Genomic DNA, 22,963 nt, shown 5'->3' with positions numbered 1-22,963 from the left:
AAACTTCCTTTGCAAACAAAGTTCCAATCCAGCATTTAGTAAAGCCAGCCTTCAAACTGTGGCCACCTCAAATATTAATAGGTTCCAATCAAGTACAACCATAAGCTTTAATGGGATGCAAGCATTTAAGCAAAGGCATGTAGTGTCAAGTGTGAGCAGCAAGACATGCCATTTGCATACATTAACCCTCACAAGCCAAAAGCTGACTATTTTCAGAAAGGGTTGATGAATTAAATTGAGTTCAAGTCTACGTCTGCCTGGTGTCAGTAGAACCACTGAAACTTCCACATGTGCTGCATAAAACTTCCAGTTCATGAAGCCATATTCAAATACTGACATTTCAAACAGGTCAGACTGCCAACAGCACTGCCTCCAGCTAATGACATTACATAAGTGCATTGTTATCGCCATCTAGTGGTAAGACACCAATTCAGGCAAAAAAACTTTTATTGAACAAACTTACAAAAACAGTCAATATGACAATGAAACACTAAACTGCAGCAGGAAGGCAACATCTACACTGGAACAGGCTCATTCTGTGAATTAAAAAAAGTTTAAAAATAAATTATGCAGCATTAGAGACACTTCATGACATGAGCATTACAATGTCAATTTTACCGTGTCCACATCTTCAATAAACACTGAGCCCTTTGCAGAAACTTCAAGGTCACTTTCTGTGTCATTGTGTGATCTGTACTCTTCACTCTCTGTCTCTATAGTACTGGGCTGAAAGGTTATTCACATTACACATTACATAAAACATTACATACATTTACATTAAAAAAGGACAAGAGTGGATACAGCAACAGACTCTGCACTCTGAAAATACACCTGCAACTCATCTACACACAAATATCATGGGCAAAGAGTTCAATTTGTCAGTTTTCAGAAAGTGATAATTTTACATTCTGGACTCCTTACATAGTATTAAGCATTTATTTTAATTATAGCCTACAGCTCAAGAAAAACTAAACTCAATATTAAAATTGCTTTTATACATGTGCAAATGTAAAGGAACTAAATAAATTAGGGACATACATGTAATGAAGAAACCTATGTATTTGACAAATCCAGGTGTGTTAATCTGATAACGGTTCAGATAAAGTATATTTGATTTTGCCATTTACTCAGATAGCAATTTTTGTTTTTTTAGGGTGCACGTAAACTGGGCCAGGGAGGATTTGGAGTGCCAGGTCACCTGTAATACAGTCAATGCAGCCTTCTACATTTTAAGAGCACTATGCTTTCTATCTGCCAACAGGCTTTGTGGCGATTAAGATTTTTTCCCATGCAGGATTTTGTACCCTTCCATTGCCAAGACTATTTGTAACCAGTTTTGACCCTGCATTACTGTATTTTGTCAGCCAGCTTCCAAGACCTCAACCCCATAGAGATTCTACAAAGCACTGTCAAGACACCAGACCCAACTAAACCGATAAGACAAGACAAAGGTCGCTATCAGAGGAACCTGGGCTTCTATAAGACCTCAGCAGTGCCACACTATTGATGCAGTAATTCATTCAAAGGGAGAACCAACCAAGTACATTTCTGTATTATAAATCCTATTTTGGATTGATTTTAGAAAGTGAGATTTTTGGAGCTGGAGGCTGTAAATTGACCAACTCACCCACATGGGGCCAATACACTCTGCATGCTGGTCCCAAGCACAGATCAATGAGGGTTGCATCAAAAATGGCATCTGGTCTAAAAAGCCTACAACAATGCAGATGAGAAATCGAACTTCCCCACCGGATCGGTTGAGGCTTGATGAATTAAGGACAGCCACCGGTGCAGTCACCCAACAGGGAGCCGGTGGACACTGGGTGATTGCTGGGCAAAGAAGAGGAGTATATCTCCAGATAGAGGGAAACTAGAAGGGTGAAAGTGAGACTTTGAATGTTGGTAGTATGCCTTGTAAAGGGAGAGCGCTAGAAGGAGAAAACAATGCAGTGGCACAAGAGTGAAGGAAGATGCACACAGGTGGGCTACATTTGTAGGAGCTGCAACCTAAATGAAACTTGAGATAAGGTGGTGGCAGGTCATAGTGTCAGCATCAGATTTTGTAAGATGATTTTAGAGGTGAACAAGAGTTAGAGTCTTGAATCTAAAATGTTACACTTTTCTGAAACATTAAATATTGGCAATATTCTCATTTTTGAAGTGTACCTTTAAACCGTTTTAGCACAAACCTCATAATCTGGATCCTCCTCTGGATTGTCCTTGTCTGGAAGCTCTTGAGTGAGAACCTCCACCCAGGTCTGCTGCTCCTCTTCATCATCATCCAGTTCATCTTGTTTTCTCTTGCTGCCCTTCCCACAGGGTTTGGTGGGAGATGTTCCGACTTCTGTTGTGTGGATAAAAAAGTCAAATTTTAACTTTCAGTCAAGCTTGAAACACCACTCCATGCAGGCAAGGTTCAAACCGCATCACCACACTTGTGACTCAGAAATGTAGATTTACACTGAACTCTAAAGTGCTCTGAAAGTTAAAGACTAAAATGTTGACTATCTGCTCTGGTAATTGGTTAAGATTTGCAGGACTACATTGAGATTATAAATCAACACAATTGAAGAAGCCAGTAAGACTGTTTCATTTTAAAATGCACTACTTTGGCACTGATTCAGCTGCAGTTGCTACTTTCCAGTGATTCATGTTTATCCATCACAACTTTTCTTCTAAAATAAAGCCAAAACCTACTGATCTACATGTGTGAGCCATTGTCCCTGTATGATCAGTCCCTCTTAGTGCCACCAGCAGAGGAGGTGACGATTATACACCCAAGCCAATTACAAAAGCCGGTGTTTTATAAGACTTGGTAAGATTTCACAGACTGAATGTTTGTTGAATAGGATTATTTTAAATATGCACAGTGATGTTTTATGAGATTCAGTCATCTGCGCAAATAAATTAGCTAGTAAGGCCATCCAACAGGACCAACTAGATTTAATCTAATTCAAAATATATTGGGCCGGGGGGGGGGGGGGGGGCAATACATTTACACTGTCAGACAACAGAAAGACTGCCTGATGGGAGCTCTTTGCTCACTAGATTAAAGCTACTGCATAAAGGCCCCCTGACACTTGCACAACTTTGATCCTGTTGTAAATTGTGCGCGGCTTTGTGCAAGTGCGCAAAGAAAATTCTGAAGCGTTCAAAATCTCCATCACGCATTAATTACGTGAACATTACGTAAACGATTCAAAAACACTGCGTACAAGTGATTGCGTCAGCACACCTGCATCAGAGCTTGTCTGAGTGATTATAATGAAATGTTAAATCTATCATAAATATAATTTTACAGCTGTACACAAGAAGCCATTACAATGTAAACATGACAAATAGTTACCTTTTAAGACTGCTCCAAATATGTTCTCCACCTCATTAAGCACATGCAAGAGAAGCTGATTCTGGAAGCAATTAGAGGTGCTTTCAACAGCCAACTCAGACAAAGTGATTAATTCACTACAAAATTTTATATGCACAGAGCCCAGTGCACAACACAAGGCAGCCAATGGAACAAAACACGGCATCCAGCTGGGAACACAGAGGGTGGGATCATCATGACAATGTGCTTGCAAGTGTCAGGGTACCTTAAGAATTTCATGAAGGGAGCTAATTCTATGTTCATCTAATATTTTGGCCCATGTATAACATCAAATGACAAAATAAATAAATAAATCTACATCATATTTAGTTTAAAATGCTCAAGTTGTGGCCCTTAGATTTATAATACAACTTATAAGTATTCTGTTTCGTATAGGCCCTTTGATGTCTGAGAAGGCTCCATCATACAGTGAAAACTGCCCCTTCTAATTCAATTAGATTTTTGTTCTGCAAATCAGACCATAAAATATATGGACAGTGGCAAAATATTAAAACTTTCACATTTGATGTGTTACTCCGCCCACTGACCATGTTACAGCGCAGGGGTCACTAATAGCGCTGTCAGCTGAGTGACAAACTAGTGCAGGAATGACGATGCCGAAATGCGTGGATTTAACTGGATTGATGCATTTAACTCAATGCAGCTGATGAGATGGAGACATCTGTGGGTCTGCTCACAGAATTTCCAGTTTGGCATGAACACGTTGCTACAGCAAGCTTTGATGAGCCGACCCATCACTGAATGAATTACTTACAGAAACATAAGCCGTGCAAACAATGGAACTGGGTTAGAATGAGAATAACCCTGTTGTGTCTGATCATTTGCGGACAGTCATGCTTGATTTTATAGTCGCAAATTGAGTTTTACTGGCACGTTAGCCACCCTTTTAAAGCATAGTCACTGCTTTCTGAGTTTCAGCAGAGTCCTGTCCTCAGCACTGATTTGACTTAAGTTCAGCCCATCAATAATGAAAGCCAGTCTTACAGACTGGACCTGTGTGCCGATTATTAATATTTTTGTAATGCTACTTCTAACTTACTGCATTGTCACATTGGAAGGTTCTGTGAATTACACATGTTGCAAGACATTTCAAGAAGTTCTTTAATTTGACACTTAAAACAGAATTTAATCCAGTGATGCAGTTTCTGTCATCTTGATGGTTTGCTTTTTCTTTCAACATTGAAGTGGGATTGCATTACCTTTAAAAATATAAACCCTTTGCCTTATTCGAACAAAACCTGAACCTGGACTCATTTTTCTTGTCCAACCTGCTCTTAAGGATGAAGCCTGGATGGAAATTTTCTGAATCACTTTTTCCACACATTCCAATTTCATTAAGTGAGGCTGTGTGCTGAAGAATATTGTTAAATTGCTGCGTTGCTTTAATGAACATTTAGTGCTAAAGTTTGTGGTTGACAAATCCTGTGATCATTTGTAGACTAACTTGTTTTCATGTTAATGAGTGAACTCCCTGTTCAGCTTGAAACCCTGTCTGCAGTTTTCTTTGAGCAAACAGAGCTTTTTGGAAACATGAAGCCTTTAAATTATAAAATAAACCATTAATTTCTTAATTTAACTAGCTACAGACAGGTGGAACTCTGGATCACTTAAGGGAAGGACTGATTAGTTTCTTTGTGCCGCCACCCCCCTTCACTCAACTGATGCTTTCAGCCATCTTCTGCAGCTCAGAGAGCTATGCTCTGGCATCACAGAACACTAAAGTTTTTTTTTTTTTTTTTTGTTTTTTTTTAAGTGTGAAGGAAGAACTTTGCAACCACTGAGACACTGCAAAAATAAGCCATTACAGTGGCAGTTGTAAACAGCAGATATCTGTAGAAATACTAAATAGCGGTGAGGACAATCAGTTGACCCCTAACAGAGAAACCTACATGTATGAGTGAAAAAAGCTGATCAGTAGCAAGCAACAAGGATTACCAATATGATAAAATTGTGCATCAAGGCCCAATGTTTTTAAGTACAGTGGAAAGTATTCACAGCACTTCGCTTTTTCCATGTTTTATGTTACAACCTTATTCCAAAACAGAAAAAAAATTTCCCAGCAAAATTCTACAACACCAATAATGTCTTAGATTTTTTTTTAATTTATTAAAAATAAATTAAGAAATCGCATGTACACAAGTATTCACAGGCTTTGCGCAATACTTTGTTGATGCACCCATCTTTGGGCAGTTTGGCCCATTCCTCTTGCAGCACCTCAACCTCCAGGTTGGGGAGCGTCCGTGCACAGTCATTTTCAAATCTCTCCAGAGATGGTCATCGGATTCAGGTCTGGGCTCTGGCTGGGCCACTCAAGGACATTCACAGTTGTCCTGAAGCCACTCTTGCTATCTTGGCTGTGTGCTTAGGGTCATTGTCCTGCTGAAAGATGAACTGTTACCCCAGTCTGACGTCAAGAGTGCTCTGGAGCAGGTTTTCATCCAGGATGTCTGTACATTGCTGCATTTATCGTTCCCTCAATCCTGACAAGTCTCCCAGTTCCTGCTGCTGAAAAACATCCCCACAGCATGATGCTGCCACCACCATGCTTCACTGTAGGGATGGTGCCTGGTTTCCTCTAAACAGGACACCACAGAGTTCAAGCTTTGTCTCAGAATTTTGTTTCTCATTGTCTGAGAGTCTTCCAGGTGCCTTGTCAACTCCAGGTGGGCTACCATGTGCCTTTTACTAAGGAATGGCTTCCATCTGGCCACTCTATAATACAAGCCTGAATGGTGAATTGCTGCAGACATTGTCCTTCTGGAAGGTTCTCTCTCCACAGTGGGACCTTATATGTAGACAGTGTATGTCTTTCCAAATCATGTCCAATCAACTGAATTTATCCCGGGTGGACTCCAATTCTGTCTTTCGGCTGTTCCCGTTAGGGGTCACCACAGCAGATCAATCGTTTCCATCTCGCCCTGTCCTCTGTCACACCAACCACATGCATGTCCTCCCTCAGCACATACAAACAACTATCCTATGCTGTCTAACACTCTCTCCTGCCACCACCTTACAGTCTGATTTCTTTTAGCTTGCACCTCCTATAAAGAATGTAGTCCACCTGTGTGCACCTTCCTCGACTCTTATGTTACCCTGTGCTCCATTTTCTTAAATTAGGTATTCACCATAGCCATTTCCATCCTTTTTGCAAAATCAACCACCATCTTTCCTTCCCCATTCCTATCCTTGATACCATATCTACCCATTACTTCCTCATCACCTCTGTTCCCTTCACCAACATACCCATTGAAGTCCGCTCCTATCACCACTCTCTCATGCTTGGGCACACTCTCCACCACCTCATCTAACACTCCAGAAATCTTTCTCCATCTCACAACCTACCTGTGGGGAATATGCACTGATGATATTCATCATCACCCCTTTAATTTTCAACTTCACACTCATCACCCTGTCAGACACTCGCTTAACCTCCAACACACTTAACACACTCTTCCTTTAAAATGACCCCAACACCATTTCTCTTCCTGTCCTCACCATGGTACAACAACTTGTACCCACTGCCGATGCTCCTGCTCTTGCTTCCCTTCCACTTGGTCTCTTGCACACAGTATGTCTACCCTTATCCTCTCCATCATATCAGCCAGCTCTCTCCCTTTACCAGTCATACTATCAACATTCAAAGTCCCTACTCATTTCCACCCTTCTAGTTTTCTTCTTCTCCCGCTGTTTGTGGAAACATTCTCTTCTTCGTCTTTGCCCAGCAGTAGCCCAATTTCCACTGGCACCCTGTTGGGCAACAGCACCGGTGGCGGACGTTAACCCAGGCTGCGACCGATCCGGTATGGAAATTCGATTCTTAGTCTATATGGTTGGGTTGGCTTGTTTTACGCCAGATGCCCTTCCTGACGCAACCCTCATTTATCCGGGCTTGGGACCGGCACTCAGAATGGACTGGCTGAACACCCCATGTGGCTGAGTTCCAGGTGGACTCCAATTAAGCTGTAGAAACATCTCAAGGATAATCAGTGGAAACAGGAGGCACCTGAGCTCAATTTGAGCTTCATGGCAAAGCCTGTGAATACTTATGTAGATGTGATTCTTTAATTTTTATTTAAAAATAAATGCAAAAGTCTCAAAAAAAAAAGAGTCATTATGGGGTGTGTGTAGAATTTTGATGAGAAAAAAAATTGCATCCATTTTGGAATAAGGTTGCAACATAAAGATATGGAAATGCTGAATCCACTGCATTTACCATTTCCCTTTTAGCCAACTTAAATATACAGCTGTTCATGTGCCTGATGGTTTATTCTCTGCTGCTGTTGTAGCTAGAATTTTTCTAACTTGTGTACAGGGGTGTAGTGTTAAACAGCACAGTGCTAATCTGCACTGCATTGACTGTCATTTTATACTGCATGGAGACCAAATAAAATTCTCTTGAGTCTGTTGCATAGGATGCGTAAAACAAAGTTGTTTACAGAAGAGTAAGATAAACTTTCTATGCTTTGGATACTTTCCCCTGCACTTTGAGGTCGAGGTCTACATTTGAAGCTATCCATCTGTAAATAAGTCACCCATTTCAATATTGAGTGCTGGAGCTGCATTTTACCACTAGAACACCTCACCAAGTCGAACTGATGTGCTAGAGAGAATGTTTGTCATTCTGCACAAATTAAAACAAAGATGAGGAACTTTGCTGTAGGGTTTCCTGAAGACAATACAGAGCTGTTTAATTGTCAGACATGTACACTGGATTAACTTGAATGTCATGTGGGACTTCTGGTTTGGCGAGCATAAGGCAGTCATGCTTTTCTTTAGCTCCCGTGGCTTAGCTATTTGAACAAGACCACCTAATGTATCTTTCAAGCCAAATGTCTTTGGTGATGTTTTGTGTTTTGAACACTAAATCACTAAATATCCCGTCATGCCCCCTAAGTCTGCCAAGTTGAGTGAGAAAACAGCAGAGTTTGAGGCTGCTAGCACTCCTGCTAATGTTAGCTAAGCTAATATTACAGCATTGCTAGCCGAATACAGAACGGCTTTATTGGCAGAGCTAAAACACAGCTTTTCATGATGTGCATAAAAAACTGGATGGACTTCAGAAGGCATCAGATAGCCATGGAGAGTGCCTGGAATCTCTGGAAGAAAATGCGGAAACCCTTCATGAGTGCCTTGCTAAAGTGGAGGATAACTGAGTCACTACGGACTGCTAATGAGAAGTTAAAGGCTAAGCTATCAAATACTGAGTTGAGGAACAAGCAGAGTAATGCCCACTATCACAAGAGGGTATTGAGGGTTCATAACCCTCCAAGTTCTTCTCAGTTGTTGCAAGATGTTTTTGGGAGGGATATTTTCCCTTCTCCTGCACTGGACCATGCACACCATATTTTGGCCCCCAAACCAGCTCCTGGAGGCAGGCCTTGGCCTGTCATTGTCTGCTTCAACTGCTACCAAAACAAAGAGCTGCTGATACAAGAGGCCAGGAGGAGAAGCGATCTGAAGTATATGGACAAACTATTCCGGATTTATGAAGACTACAGCCCTGAGGTGGTTAACCAACAGAGAGAGTACAGGTCAGTAATGTTGGACTTGTACAAGATGGGTCTGAAACCTTCGCTCCAGTACCCAGCGCAGCTACGCATCACTAAAGCTGATGGCGTGTGCCTTACGTTCGGCTCTGGGACTAAGGCAGAAAAGTTTGTGGAAGATTCAAAGGCAGACTTAACTGTTTTGAAGTGGGTGAAGTGTGGGACTATTTTTGATGACAGTGGTATATCATTTCCTATGCTAATCACCTAACATACATATATACACACACACATACATACACAGCCATGTTTCTGGTGTGCTGATGTAAGTATTTGCACATATTCTGAATGATGGGGTTAACTAGTTTAACACTGCTGGTGGTATTTATTTTACCTTGGCATTATGCTGCCTTAAGGAGCTTGAGGCAGGATAGCTAAGGAAGTGTTTCAGTTAGAGGGTAGGTGTGCCATCTGTTCCAACAGCTAGTGTCACCTGGGGGTTCACGTGTTCTACTGTCAACGTTATGCGAAACATTGTGTTTATTTTATTTGATCAGTCAGTCAATATTAGAGATAATGGACACAGCTTTGGTGTGTTTTCCAATTTATTATATTTTTTTTACATGATTGCAATGGCTACTTCGGCTGATTTAGTCACCTGGAATGTTAAAGGCCTGAACCATCCTGTTAAAAGAAAGGTTCTCACTCATTTGAAAAATATGGGTGCTGGTAGCCTTTATTCAAGAAACTCATCTAAAAGATGTAGATAATGCCAGTTTGAAATCTGGTTGGGTGGCAGCTTTTTATTCCACTTTTACAGGGAAGGCTAGAGGTGTTGACATATTGATGAACAAAAGGGTTTTTTACTCATTCAACCCTGGCTGATTCTCACAGCTGTTATGCTATAGTAGCAGGTTCACTTCTCAATCTTAATGTTACATTAGTTGATATATATGCCCCAAATTGTGATGACCAGTCCCCCCCCCCCACACACACACACACCTGGCTTCCTGCCCTGTTTGGATTCCCATTTAGTTATTATGGGAGGTGACTTTAATCTATGCTTGGACCCTAGGATGGATACATCTGTAAAGACTGGATATTCAATTACAAAATCAGCTTCCTATTTACAGGCTTTTCTTTCAACCTATGGCATTTCAGACATCTGGCCTTTTTTTAATATAAACACCCGCAAGACAGTACTTTTTCCCCTCAAATGCTCAAAACTACAGCAGAATAGACTATTTTTACTGATAAATTATGTCATGTTAAGTCGTGTGATTATCAACCTATTGTAGTATCTGACCATGCGCCTCTATTACTGACACTGAACACACCTGGTGTTGAGTCTCCCAGACCTCTGGAGATTTAATTATCTTTTGTTAAGTGACGAGAATTTTACAGAGTTCATTTCTGATCAAATTTCCTTGTTTTTAGAAGTTAACATGACACCAGATGTCACAATTTCATCTGTCTGGGAGGCTCTGAAGGCTTATCTGTGGTCAGGCAATATCCTTCACAGCAAAAAAATGTCTCTCTAAACAAAAAGATTTGGAAAAGCAAATAGATTTAGGGTGTGGAATATGACATGCTTATCTCACGTTCTATAGAATATTGTTAAAAACCAGAGTGACACTTATGAACACAGAGATAAAGCTGGGGAGGCTTTAGCAAGGCAACTGAAATGTGCAAGGGCCAAGCAAACTTAATGGGGTTATGTCCCAGGATGGAGGGACTGTTACGGAGCAGCAGGGGCTAAATGATGCTTTCCAGCACTATTATAGTTTGTATAACTCTGAAAATGCCAGTGATCTTAATCTTCTGATTTCTTTAGAGACAGATTCTAATATTGTCTCCAGATGAGAGCTCTGCCTTGGATGCACCCTTACAACAGCAGGAAATCATGGCAGCAATAAAATCATTACAACCTTGCCACTCACCAGGCCCCGATGGTCTTCCCAGTGTTATGCCACATTCGCTGAAAAATTCACCCCCGTTTTAAGTACATTATATACAGACTCTTACCAGAGGTGTTCTTCCCAATAGTTTAAATCGAGCCTGTAGAATACTACTCCCAAAAAAGGACAAAAAAAAAAACCCTAGAGTGCGGGTCCTATAGGCCAATCTCACTAATACAAACTATGAAATATTAGCAAATGTTAGCCAACCGACTGGAAAGAATTTTGCCTAACATTTCCTCTGATCAGACTCTTTAGTATTCGCTATCTTTTTAATATAATGTACACCCCCAGCCAAGCAGACTGAGTGCCTTCTTTTCATGGACGCGGAAAGGGCATTCGATAGAATAGAGTGGGACTACTTGTTTGAGGCTCTGCGTAGGTTTGGGGTTGGAGATATTCTATCCTGAGTGAAACTACTTCACGCCTGCCCCTCAGCTATGGTGCTCACCAATAGTAATTATTCAGCCATTCCATCTACATTGTGGACCCCGACAGGGCTGTCCCCTCAGCCCCCTCCTTTTTGTATTAGCTATTGAGCAGTTGGCAATAGCTATAAGAGGCAACCACTCTATAAATGGCATTGAACATAAACTCTATGCCGATCTCCTGTTTGCATAAGGGCAGAGGTAGCCATTCCCTCCATTCTGGAACTTGGATGGATATGAGATTTATTGTCATTACACGAGTACAACAACGAGATTACATCCACACTCCAATTACCACAGACAAGATACAGTAATTAATCCACAATTATTTAATCCAATAATGGCACACATCAAAATTAAAGACAACACATTTGACATTGTTTATGTGCACTAAACTTCAAAACAGTCCGTTATCCAAATTGAGGCAATGAGTGTGGGGGGGCCACAGCAATATTTGGTCACGCGGCTGCCAGCTTGGGGGGGGAACAGGGAGCTACAGCAGCTAAAGCTGCGCTGCACCATGGAGGGGGAAGGGAGTGGCATCGGAGCATGCGTATCAGTCTCTATCCATGTGTGAGTGGCAAATGAGTTAAGTTTGTCAGTTTGTCCATGTGTGCTGGCGTTGCAGGTAAGAAAGAAGGCAGCCGAATGGTTCACCAAGGCCATAGAAATTCTTCTGGAGGAAAACGGGGCGTTTTGTCCTTCAGAGGCTGATAAGCCTGCCATGTTTATGGTTGAGCAGTGAAAACACCAACTTGTGAAAGCTGTAAATTGACAGAGGCCACTTTGATCCATATGTTTTGGTTTTGTCCCAAGATACAGCAGTTTTGGGGAGGCGTTTTCTTGCATATTTCAGGTAAGAAAATAACCCAGTCCACTTTTACTTTTATTTGGGGTTAACACTGATGGTTTGGTGTTACCGACTTGACTGTTATGACAGGTCTTATTCTGTATTGATGTGAAATCAATTTTCTCTGACAGTGAACAGGGGTGTTTTTGTTGGGTGGGTTTCCGCCCCCCCCCCCCCCCCCCCCTATTTTTGTATTGCATTTTGAAAATTAATAAATATATTAAACTGTAACTTCAATGTCATTAAAGTGTGACCTGTGCAAGCATATTATCCAATTACCGTGTTGCCTGTGGGGATCCATGGGCTTTAGTTTGGGTAGCATTTATAAAATAGGTAGCTGACATTTTTCAAAGGTGGTAATAAAATGTCCAAAGTTTCTATCATGATTTGGAATGGTGTGCAAGTCCACAGTGCAATTACCATTGTTCACTGTTATGTAATGTCCAATTTCTCCAAAACTATTCATCCCATCAATGTTTCATTTTGGTGCCATTCATCCTCAACCCAAAGACCTAAACATACCAGACAGGAAATGTCAGCTCTCCCCCAGTTTCTCCATGATCAAAGCCATACATGTACACATACAGAGGCCACTTGGCTATTAATATATAGATCAAGTATAGAGTGCAAGTACTGGATCAGAACTCAGATACTCAAGTATAATGGGAGGGGAGCAGCAACTTGACTGAGACTTTGTACAACCCCTGGCAAGAATTATGGAATCACCGGCCTCAGAGGATGTTCATTCAGTTTAATTTTGTAGAAAAAAGCAGATCACAGACATGACAAAACTAAAGTCATTTCAAATGGCAACTTTCTGGCTTTAAGAAACACTAAGAAATCAGGAAAAAAATGTGGCAGTCAGTAATGGTTACTTTTAGTCCAAGCAGAGGGAAAAAATATGGACTCACTCAATTCTGAGGAAAAAATTATGGAATCACCCTGTAAATTTTCATCCCCAAAACTAACACCTGCATCAAATCAGATCTGCTCGTTAGTCTGCATCTAAAAAGCTGTGATCACACCTTGGAGAGCTGTTGCACCAAGTGGACTGACATGAATCATGGCTCCAACACAAGAGATGTCAATTGAAACAAAGGAGAGGATTATCAAACTCTTAAGAGGATAAATCACGCAATGCTGCAAAAGATGTTGGTTGTTCACTGCTATGTCTAAACTCTGGACCAAATACAAACATGGGAAAGTTGTTAAAGGCAAACATACTGGTAGACCAAGGAAGACAAAGCGTCAAGACAGAAAACTTAAAGCAATGTCAAAAATCGAAAATGCAAAACAAATGAGGAACGAATGGGAGGAAACTGGAGTCAACGTCTGTGACCGAACTGTAAGAAACTGCTTAAAGGAAATGGGATTTACATACATAACAGCTAAACGAAAGCCATCATTAACACCTAAACAGGAAAAAAAAACAAGGTTACAATGGGCTAAGGAAAAGCAATCGTGGACTGTGGATGACTGGATGAAAGTCATTCAGTGATGAATCTCGAATCTGCATTGGGCAAGGTGATGATGCTGGAACTTGTTTGGTGCCGTTCCAATGAGATTTATAAAGATGACTGCCTGAAGAGAACATGTAAATTTCCAGTCATTGATGATATGGGGCTGCATGTCAGGTAAAGGCACTAGCGAGATGGCTGTCATTACATCATCAATAAATGCACAAGTTTACGTTGATATTTTGGACACTTTTCTTATCCCATCAATTGAAAGGATGTTTGGGGATGATGAAATCATTTTTTCAAGATGATAATGCATCTTGACAGAGCAAAAACTGAAAACATTCCTTGCAAAAAGACACATAGGGTCAATGTCATGGCCTGCAAATAGTCCAGATCTTATTCCAATTGAAAATCTTTGGTGGAAGTTGAGGAAAATGGTCCATGACAAGGCTCCAACCTGCAAAGCTGATCTGCCAACAGCAATCAGAGAAAGTCGGAGCCAGACTGATGAAGAGTACTGTTTCACTCATTAAGTCCATGCCTCAGAGACTGCAAGCTGTTATAAAAGCCAGAGGTGGTGCAACAAAATACTAGTGATGTGTTAGAGCATTCTTTTGTTTTTCATGATTCCATAATTTTTTCCTCAGAATTGAGTGATTCCATATTTTTTTTCCCTCTGCTTGGTCTAAAAAAGTAACCATTACTGACTGCCACAATTTTTTTTTCCTGATTTTTTAGTGTTTCTTAAAGCCAGAAAGTTGCCATTTCAAATGACTTTAGTTTTGTGTCATGTCTGTGATCTGCTTTTTTTTCTACAAAATTAAACAACTGAATGTACATCCTCCGAGGCCTGTGATTCCATAATTTTTGCCAGGGGTTGTAGTTCAAAGACACCACTGACGGTGCTGCATCCACCACACCAAAGCATACCTTTGGTCCCTGATAGCAGCCAGACAATCCACCCACTATCTGCCACAGCCAGGAGAAACTTAACCCCTTGACCTTCCCCAGTCACAGGCATCCTCAAAACTGCAACACCTATATGCAGGATCATGCACCACATATTCATTCCTTATTTTAGTCTCCAAGTGGCCATTTATTTGATACAGAACCATTCCAGCAATCCATGCAGATCCTCTTTAGAGTCCTAGTAGTCCATGGGCCAAGCAGGTTTTCAGTACCACTTAAGGGAAGGAAAAAAAATAAAATAAATAATGATACTTAGAATTAAGTCTCAGTGCATCATGGCCTACACAAAAATGTATAATAGCCATCCCAGGGTGGTAGCTGTAGCCAGATAGGGATCCATGAAGAATTACAGACAAACTTTAAAAATGCTCCAATCATGTTCAAAACTATATCACATTACTTGTCTGTTCATAACGATTCCAAAAAAAAGTATAGTTTTGACCATCTATGACGGAATGTTCTGGAGTTACGGAGTCAAAACAGCAAAAATGGTGACAAAGGTCAATTTCAGTTTGTACAGGGGTCAAATATTAAAGCTGCTCCAATTTCAGTAAAAAATTCTGCAAATTATTGTTTGGGTTAATAGGGTTCTAAAAAGGAATAGTTTGCACCATCTGTCATGCTTAGTTATGTTACATGTCAGAATTCAATGGATGTTGACCTTGTTTGACCTTTACTTTGGAGACAAAGCATTCAACACAGTCAAAATTATTCCATTTATTGGTTCTTTTATTTCAACCAATAATTTGCATTATTTTTTGCTTTAACTGGAGCAACTTTAACTTTTGACCCCTGTATAAACTGAAATTGATCTTTGTCACCATTTTTGCTGTTTTTACCCCATAACATTTAATCATAGATAGTCCAAACTATACCTTTTTGGAAATGTTATGTTCAGACATAATGTGATACAGATTTCAACATGACTGGAGCATTTTTAAAGTTTGACCTCTGTACGAGGTCTGTGAGAAAAGTATCCAACCTTTTAATTTTTTTCAAAAACCATATGGATTTGAATCATGTGTGATTGCATCAGCCAAGCTTGAACCTTCGTGCGCATGCGTGAGTTTTTTCACGCCTCTCGGTTGCGTCATTCGCCTGTGAGCAGGCTTTGTGTGAGCACTGGTCCACCCCTCTCGTCGTTTTTTTATTGCGAATAAATGTCTGAATGATTTGGAGCTTTTCTGCATCAATTTTTTTCCAGAAACTGAGAGACCTCCAGGAAGACACCATTCGGAAAATTAATATGGCTTTCAGTGATGATTTTGTGGGGATTACACAGATTAAGGAGTGTTACTGCCGCTTTAAGGACGGCCCACAGCGTCAGAGCGCGCCGCGCTCCGAGCGCCGATTGACAGGCTCAAACCCCGCTGAAACAACCAGATCATTTCCAACGTGAAGGCTTTGTTGATCCGGGACATGTGACTTTCACAAAAAGGCAGAAGGCATGGACATCAGCACTTTTTCGGCACATTCCACTGTTACAGGAGTTTTTTTTCATGGAAAGAAAAGTGGAGGGACGCGGCACAAAACCACCTCTGTGTTGGTCTCAGGACGGCTTTCAGGTGGATTTCAGACAGCTGTCGGCTGCTTTTCAGTCGTGTGATTATCCGAGAAATTGAGCATGAGCTGGACATGCCCCAACATGTTCTGTGAGGCTTCATCACGGCGTTGCTTTGCACCATGCGGCTCTACCGCATGGCAGTAACACTCCTTAATCTGTAATACCCACAAAATCGTCCCTGAAAGCCATAATTTTCTGAACGTGTCCACCTGGGGGTCTCAGTTTCTGGAAAAAAACTGATGCAGCAAAGCTCCAAATTGTTCAGACATTTACTCGCAATAAAAACGACGAGAGGGGTGGACCACTGCTCACACAAAGCCTGCTCACAGGCGAATGACAACCGACAGGCGTGAAAAAACTCACATGCGGACGAAGGTTCAAGCTTGGCTGATGCAATCACACGTGATTCAAATCCATATGGTTTTTGATAAAAATAAAAAGGTCGGATACTTTTCTCACAGACCTTGTAATCCTTCATTGATCCCTACCTGGCTACAGCTACCACCCTGGGCTGGCTATCATACAACGAGGCTGGATTCCAAGTGTCTTTTTCCTCCTTAAATGGTACCAATTATGTCAAAATTCATGACAGGCTCATGGACTACAGCACCAAATACAGCCAGCAGTTACCTTCAATCACTGGTTAGTGTCAGTCTCCCTACAGCAAACACAAGGACCCTAAAGCCTGGGTCCCACCGAATAAGGATGAAGAAGGAGTTTTCTTTGCTACGAGAGGGTTTCTTCAACTATCGTGGGAGTTTCATGGCTCAGAGGCATTATCTTCAGTTAACAAGGCTCTTCTGAGCGTGGCGCCAATTTCAAGAAGTTCAAAACAAGCAACTGTGGTGTAGTTTGTGTACGAGTTAGTGCGACGGCTTAGAGGCATTTGCGTGGTGCTTATGAGTCTGCTAAAAGCCCATTACCGTGCGCCTGGTAGTTACACAGCCCTGAGAGGCTATTTTTGGAGCGGCTCTCCTCTTGCGCACACAATTCCACCTGCTCTGTGCGCTGGACTCTAAAATGATTATTTTGTAGCGGATTAATCATTTTCTGCCAAACCTTGGATGCTGAAGACACCTCTAATCACTTCTGGAATAACAGGACTATTTCTTCTGGACGCTTTTTTCCTCTTTCCTGCTCCATGTGGAACAGCTTAAGGTAACTATTTTTAATGTTTTATAGCTTGATAAAACAGTTCCTAGTTGGATAAGTATGTTGATTTAATATCTTGTTAATGGATCACATGAGCTCCGCTGTGTGCGCGCACTGACGCAATGACTCATCACGCTTCAAACAAACATTTAGGCAGAACGCCAGGTCACAAAAGTAATTTTTCAGCCAACAGTGGACGAACACAAAGTTAAAATTTGGGTGACTGTGTGAAAGTGGATGTGTAGCCACGGAAGAAATAACTCCAGTGAAGCCGCTAAAAGCAGAGCAGAAGTTGTGCAGCAACACAGAAGGAAAGCGCGCAAAAGACCGATTTTGAAGACATAATACAAAGTTAAAAGTTGTATCACGGTGACTTGTAAGCTGCGGAAGAATTTTTTTTTTTTTGGAAAATGATCCACAGGTATGTAATTAAAGCAGCCACCTCATTATGTATGCAGAACAGCACCGTGCGCAAAAGAGCACTTTTGCAGAAATAAACGGACAAACACAAAGTTAAAAGTGGAATCACGGTGTAAAAATGACTTTAAAGCCAGGGGACACAAAGCCAGCAAGCCACAGATGGAAAGGAAGCCACTTAGAAAGAGCACAGAGGCAGCAGTCTATGAAAGGACAACAGCAGCGTGCACGTAAAAGAGCAATTTTGCAGAAATAAATGGACAAACAAAGTTGTGTGTTTAAAGCCGCAGAAGAAAAGCCAGCGAGCCGCGGAGCCAGCTGGTTCAGTTCTAGCTGGTCTGGTGCATTACAGGTGGACAGCAGCCTGGCGCACAGCCGCGGAACTGTGCTGGAGTGTCTATTTTTAGACTGCATTTAAAAAAAAAAAAGGACATCTTTAAATGCTGCTGTGAATTGAAAACCCACACTTTAAAGGGACCAGGTGTGGGAGGGCTGGAGGTTTGGACCAAACCCATGCCTAAATGTGTGCCAACATGGCGTTATCATGGTGCTATCATGGCACTACGTGGCTTAGTGTGACTGATGCAAGCCATTCGAGGCTCTAATGACCGGTCGGTCGTGGCTCACTAGAGGCTGCTACATGGCACATGCAGGGTACAGAGAGGCACCTTCATAGCGGATACGTGAAAGATGACAACGTGGGTCATTCTTCAAATAATCGCTGACACGCCCTCGCGTGGCTCCTTCTTCCTTCATTATTTGGTGGGATCCAGGCTTAAAGCAACAAGTGACAGCAGCAAAGCAATGACTTGGCCATTCACTTTCAGAGTGTGTTTTGCAGTAGCAAGAGGCAGCCTGTCTGCCACCAGCAAGGCAGGGCCAAAATACACACAAGTCTGTTTTAGCAAATACTGACCAAAGCAACAGTGTCTGAATAGGTAGTGCGACATCTACTGGTTGTAGAGGAGGTTTTTTTTTTTAAATCCAAGTCTGACGAATACGCTCCAAAACAGCTGTGTTTCTATAAGATTCTGTTTCTCATTCCTGTAAAAGTTAGCAAGAAATAAGTACTTTCATATAAAAATGCCATTTTTGTAACCAGATAATCTCTTACTAGACACCTCTGGATCTCAAAGGCTGAGAATGTCTCAACCACTGCCACATCAACTACATACAGATACACTTCTGATGGCCAGGAAGTTACTGAAAGCATGAATCTTTGTATTGATCCAGGAGAATCAACCCAAACCCTCAGCAGAAACCAAATATTGAATGGTCAGTTTTTGTTTTGTTTTTTTTAATTAAAGCCAGAAAGATATATAGAAACTAATTAGACTGCAACAGTTCATCTGCTTTTGTGCGTCGTCAAATGATACTTTCAGACCATTATTTAATTTGATCCGTTTCAAAGCTCAGTGTTGTAGCTCACATTTTAATGCTTTGCATAAGCAAAAAAAAAAAAACTTATGGCATGCATGTTTTTTAAAGCACATTTTTAAGTAAAAGGTCACGTTTTGGTGTCCAACATTACAAACTGATGACCTTTCATACAGGCTGCAGTTGTAGTTTACCTTCAGCTTTTGCTGTGTACACGTCTCTGCAGCAGCACGCAGAAAGACCTTTTGTCAGTTGCCGGAGTCATTGTGCAACATTCTGCAATTGTTACCTCAGGCTGAAATACGGGCCATCAGGTATTGCGTCTGTCCGTTTGTGCTCAGCATTAAGTCCAGTCCTATTACAGCCAGAGTCTTCAAATTCACAGGGAACATTCTTGAGCAAGTTCAAAGAGGGCTAACCTTGAACTATTTTAAGAGGTCAAAAGGTCACATTGTTTATGCTCATAAGGCTGAGGGTATTTTAGCATTGCGTTATACGTTTTTTTGTAGTTACATGTATACTCGTTTGAAACGTGCCAGGCCAACATTTTATCTCTGGAGCCTGAATAGCAAACAGGATTTTATCATAAGTCACATGCAGCTTTAAAGCAGTAAATCTTTACCTGCAATGATATTTCCGCAAGTTTCATTCACATACATTCAGCTTCCTTTGACCAACTGTTCAGCATACAAGTGATGGTGGGCATTATTCTGTCCTCTCACCTGGAGACAGGGTGCGGCCGATACTGCTGGACACCGGGTAACCCAGCGTGCTCTGTGCCCAGCGGGGCAGCACAGACAGCAGTAGCCGGGTCACCGGGTGCAGCCGCTTCCGGCCGCTGAGGCTCTGACGAGCAGGAGACGAGACGCTGGCAGCATCTGGAGCAGTCTCTTTCTGTGTCCGGAAACCCAAGAGCCACAGGAAGCCTTGGAAAGCACGACCCTGTGGGAGAGTGGGATGTTGGGGGTCACACACAGACATACCCCGAGGTAAAAGCTGCGTCACTGCACATTTGTGAGCCAATTTGCCATCTTGAACAGCTGTAGGTACCACCACACAGCCGTTTCTGTCACAACAAGTACTTTTAAAAAGGCTGTGGATACCGTTACAGTGTGTTGGTAGGTTTGTTGTTATTATGGTGGTGACATGATACCCTAACCCTCACAGCCCTAATCTTACAGAGATACATGAACCAAAAAAAAAAATGCATGTTGATATGAAGGGAGTTGGGGGGGAGCTTTGGTCAGATTTGAACCAGTCTCCCCTATGACAGTCAGGGATACTTACAAGGAGCTAGCAAGACACACACACACAGTCAGAATAATAATTACAGCAGCTGCAATAAGAACAGTGCCAAGACTTTGCATTACAGCTGGTGGAACCACTTCATTTTTAAAACCGTTATGTAATAATACCAACCTTAGATCAGTTATTTCCCACCAAACTGACTTACAAAAACAGAATTTTCCATAAATCTTAAAGTATGGTCAGACCTTAAATTCCCAACTTACTACATATTTAAACGAGTTATGTTGACTTTGTATACTTGCTTAACCCATACAAATGTGAAAACAGGGAGGCTCCATTGGTCTGAACATCTATAGTATTTGATGATACAACCCCAACTGGTTTTAAAGTTCACGAATTAAAGTAATACTTTTAAGTAGCTAACAAACCAGATCCAGTCCAATTTACAAAAATATAAACAGGATTCTGTTGACATACACCATTAAACGCATTTAACTGTCCCGTTGTCTATAAATCTGTTGAATTTAAAAAACAAATATAAACAACTTCAACATGTTCTCATTCATACTAGGACGAGTTTCCCAAGAAAGCATTTTTGAGTTTAATTAGCCTTTATACAAACACGTATATTGAAGCAAATAAGAAAAGACCACTGACCACTGGTGTGCCCCAGGGCAGTATCCTTGGACTGCTTTTGTTCTGTTTGTACATGCTTCCACTGAGTTCAGTCATCACTAAATACAATCTTCTGTTTCATTTTTATGCTGATGACCTTCAGATTTATATGCCAGTTGTGCCTAATAATACAAGTGCTTTGGACTCCATACATAACTCTTAAGGATATTAAGGACTGGCTCAGAATTTTCTGCACCTTAATGAAGCCAAAACAGAGTATTCTGTTTGGTGTGCTGTTTGAGAAACAAATTGACAGTGTGGTAAGAGCCAGTTTTTTCCAGAGATTCTTGGCAAAAGTCAAACCCTTTCTAAGCCAAAAAGACCTTGAAAAGGCTATGCATGCTTTTATCAGCTCCCGGATTAACTATTGCAATGCACTCTATGTTGGTATCACTCTAGGCTCCCTAAACCGACTCCAACTGGTCCAGAATGCTGCTGCTCGCCTGTTAACCAATACCAGGAAGCACAGCCACATCACTCCTGTACTTCATTCCATGCACTGGCTTCCAGTCCATTTTAGAGTTGATTTTAAACTGTTAATGTTTGTTTTTAAAGCTGTAAATGGCATTGCACCTTTTTATTTATGTGATCTGTTAAAAACACACAACCCTGTCAGAGCACTTTGGTCTGCTGACCAAAACTTTCTGGAAGTTCCCAGGTCTAGGTTCAAACAATGGGGTGACCGTTCTTTTGCAGTAGCAGGTCCTAAGTTGTGGAATACCTCCTGAACTGCTAAAAGCTAAGTTAAAAACGTACTTGTTCAGGGCAGCTTTTTGCACATAATTGCTTTGACACTTGTCTATTTTTATTGTATTTGGATGCTCTTATGCTTTCATGTGTGTTTTTCGTACTGTTCTTTTTTATTTGATCTTTAGTTGGTGCTATTGGAAAGCACTTTGGTTCAGTGAAAACTGCTGTAAAGTGCTATAGAAATAAAACTTGATTGATTGGTTGATTGAAGTCCACGAAAACTCCACTAAGAGTTTGCCGAAGCTGTGACTCACCGCCATCCTGAGCGGCCAAAACTCAAACAGGTGACGAAGCGCGGAGCGAAAAACGCCTTCCCTCTCCACCACTCCGTCCTGCCACTTCAAAACAACAAAAACACACAGAAACACGTTGTTGAAGGCCGCTGTCAGAGCTCCGGACTGCTCCCTGTCGGCGCGCTGGTTCACCCTCACCTGGCCGGTTTGGTCTGTCTCGCGCTCCGTGACGTCACTGGCGTGTTGGTCCGTCTCGTGCTCCGTGACGTAGCTGACGCTGTGTTCGGTGCTCATGCTGCCGCGTGTTGCAGACGGACTAAATAACAGGATTACGATCGTCTCGGTTCCGAATCTCGGAGGTTAAATGTACTCGACTTTTCACCCTGTAGCCAATCAGCGGCGAGAGACGCACCTGGCGTGATGCACACGAGCCAATGAACGAAGACCACTAATTAAGCCGCGAGGCGGGCTCCGCTGGACAGCTTGAGACTGTTCGGTTACAACGGCAAGAGACGATGATGTAAATGGAAAAAGTAGAGAAGAAGAAGAAAAAAGCAGACGGAGCAGAAAGGGTGGAGTGGTCGTGGGTGGGCACGAGACACCAAACGCAGGAACACCCACGTGGGACTGTATTAATATGAATAAATTCAGAGGACGTTTGACAAATAAATAAATAAAATAGTATTACTAGCTGTATTGACGCAAGCAGATTTGTGGGGAAACTTGGAGTAAGCGGAACACCTGTCCCTTACATCTCTGACACAGTCAAGTTAATCCATTCTCTTTAACTCACTGTCACTGTAATATATGGTTCTGTGTGTCCTTAACATTTGATCACTGTCCAAAACTGACCCATTTTCTTAAACGTACAACCCTTCCGCTATGTTTAACCAATGCTCCAAGCTGTTTCAGAGCTGTATCTGACCTTTAAAATTAAAGGTCATGTGACCGATGGATTTGTGTTTTGGAGCAACCAGGTTAGGGCTGAGTATGGTTCAAAAAGTTTTCAAT

General features: G+C 41.6%; 1 protein-coding gene across 1 annotated transcript; it reads right to left on the bottom strand.

Moving 5' to 3' along the window:
• Positions 1-500: 500 nt before the first annotated feature.
• org (oogenesis-related gene) lies at positions 501-22,246 on the bottom strand. Its single transcript, XM_034179186.1, has 5 exons — positions 21,974-22,246; positions 19,769-19,988; positions 2,190-2,344; positions 619-726; positions 501-536 (listed from the first exon to the last, which is right to left on the bottom strand). Exons 1-5 carry the CDS (start codon positions 22,244-22,246, stop codon positions 516-518), a joined length of 777 nt encoding a protein of 258 aa, XP_034035077.1. The 3' UTR covers positions 501-515.
• Between the last annotated feature and the right edge of the window lie 717 nt (positions 22,247-22,963).

The sequence above is a fragment of the Thalassophryne amazonica genome, chromosome 10 (assembly GCF_902500255.1).
Source record: "Thalassophryne amazonica chromosome 10, fThaAma1.1, whole genome shotgun sequence".
NCBI lineage: Eukaryota > Metazoa > Chordata > Actinopteri > Batrachoidiformes > Batrachoididae > Thalassophryne > Thalassophryne amazonica.
This window is presented reverse-complemented; position numbering and strand designations above follow the sequence as displayed.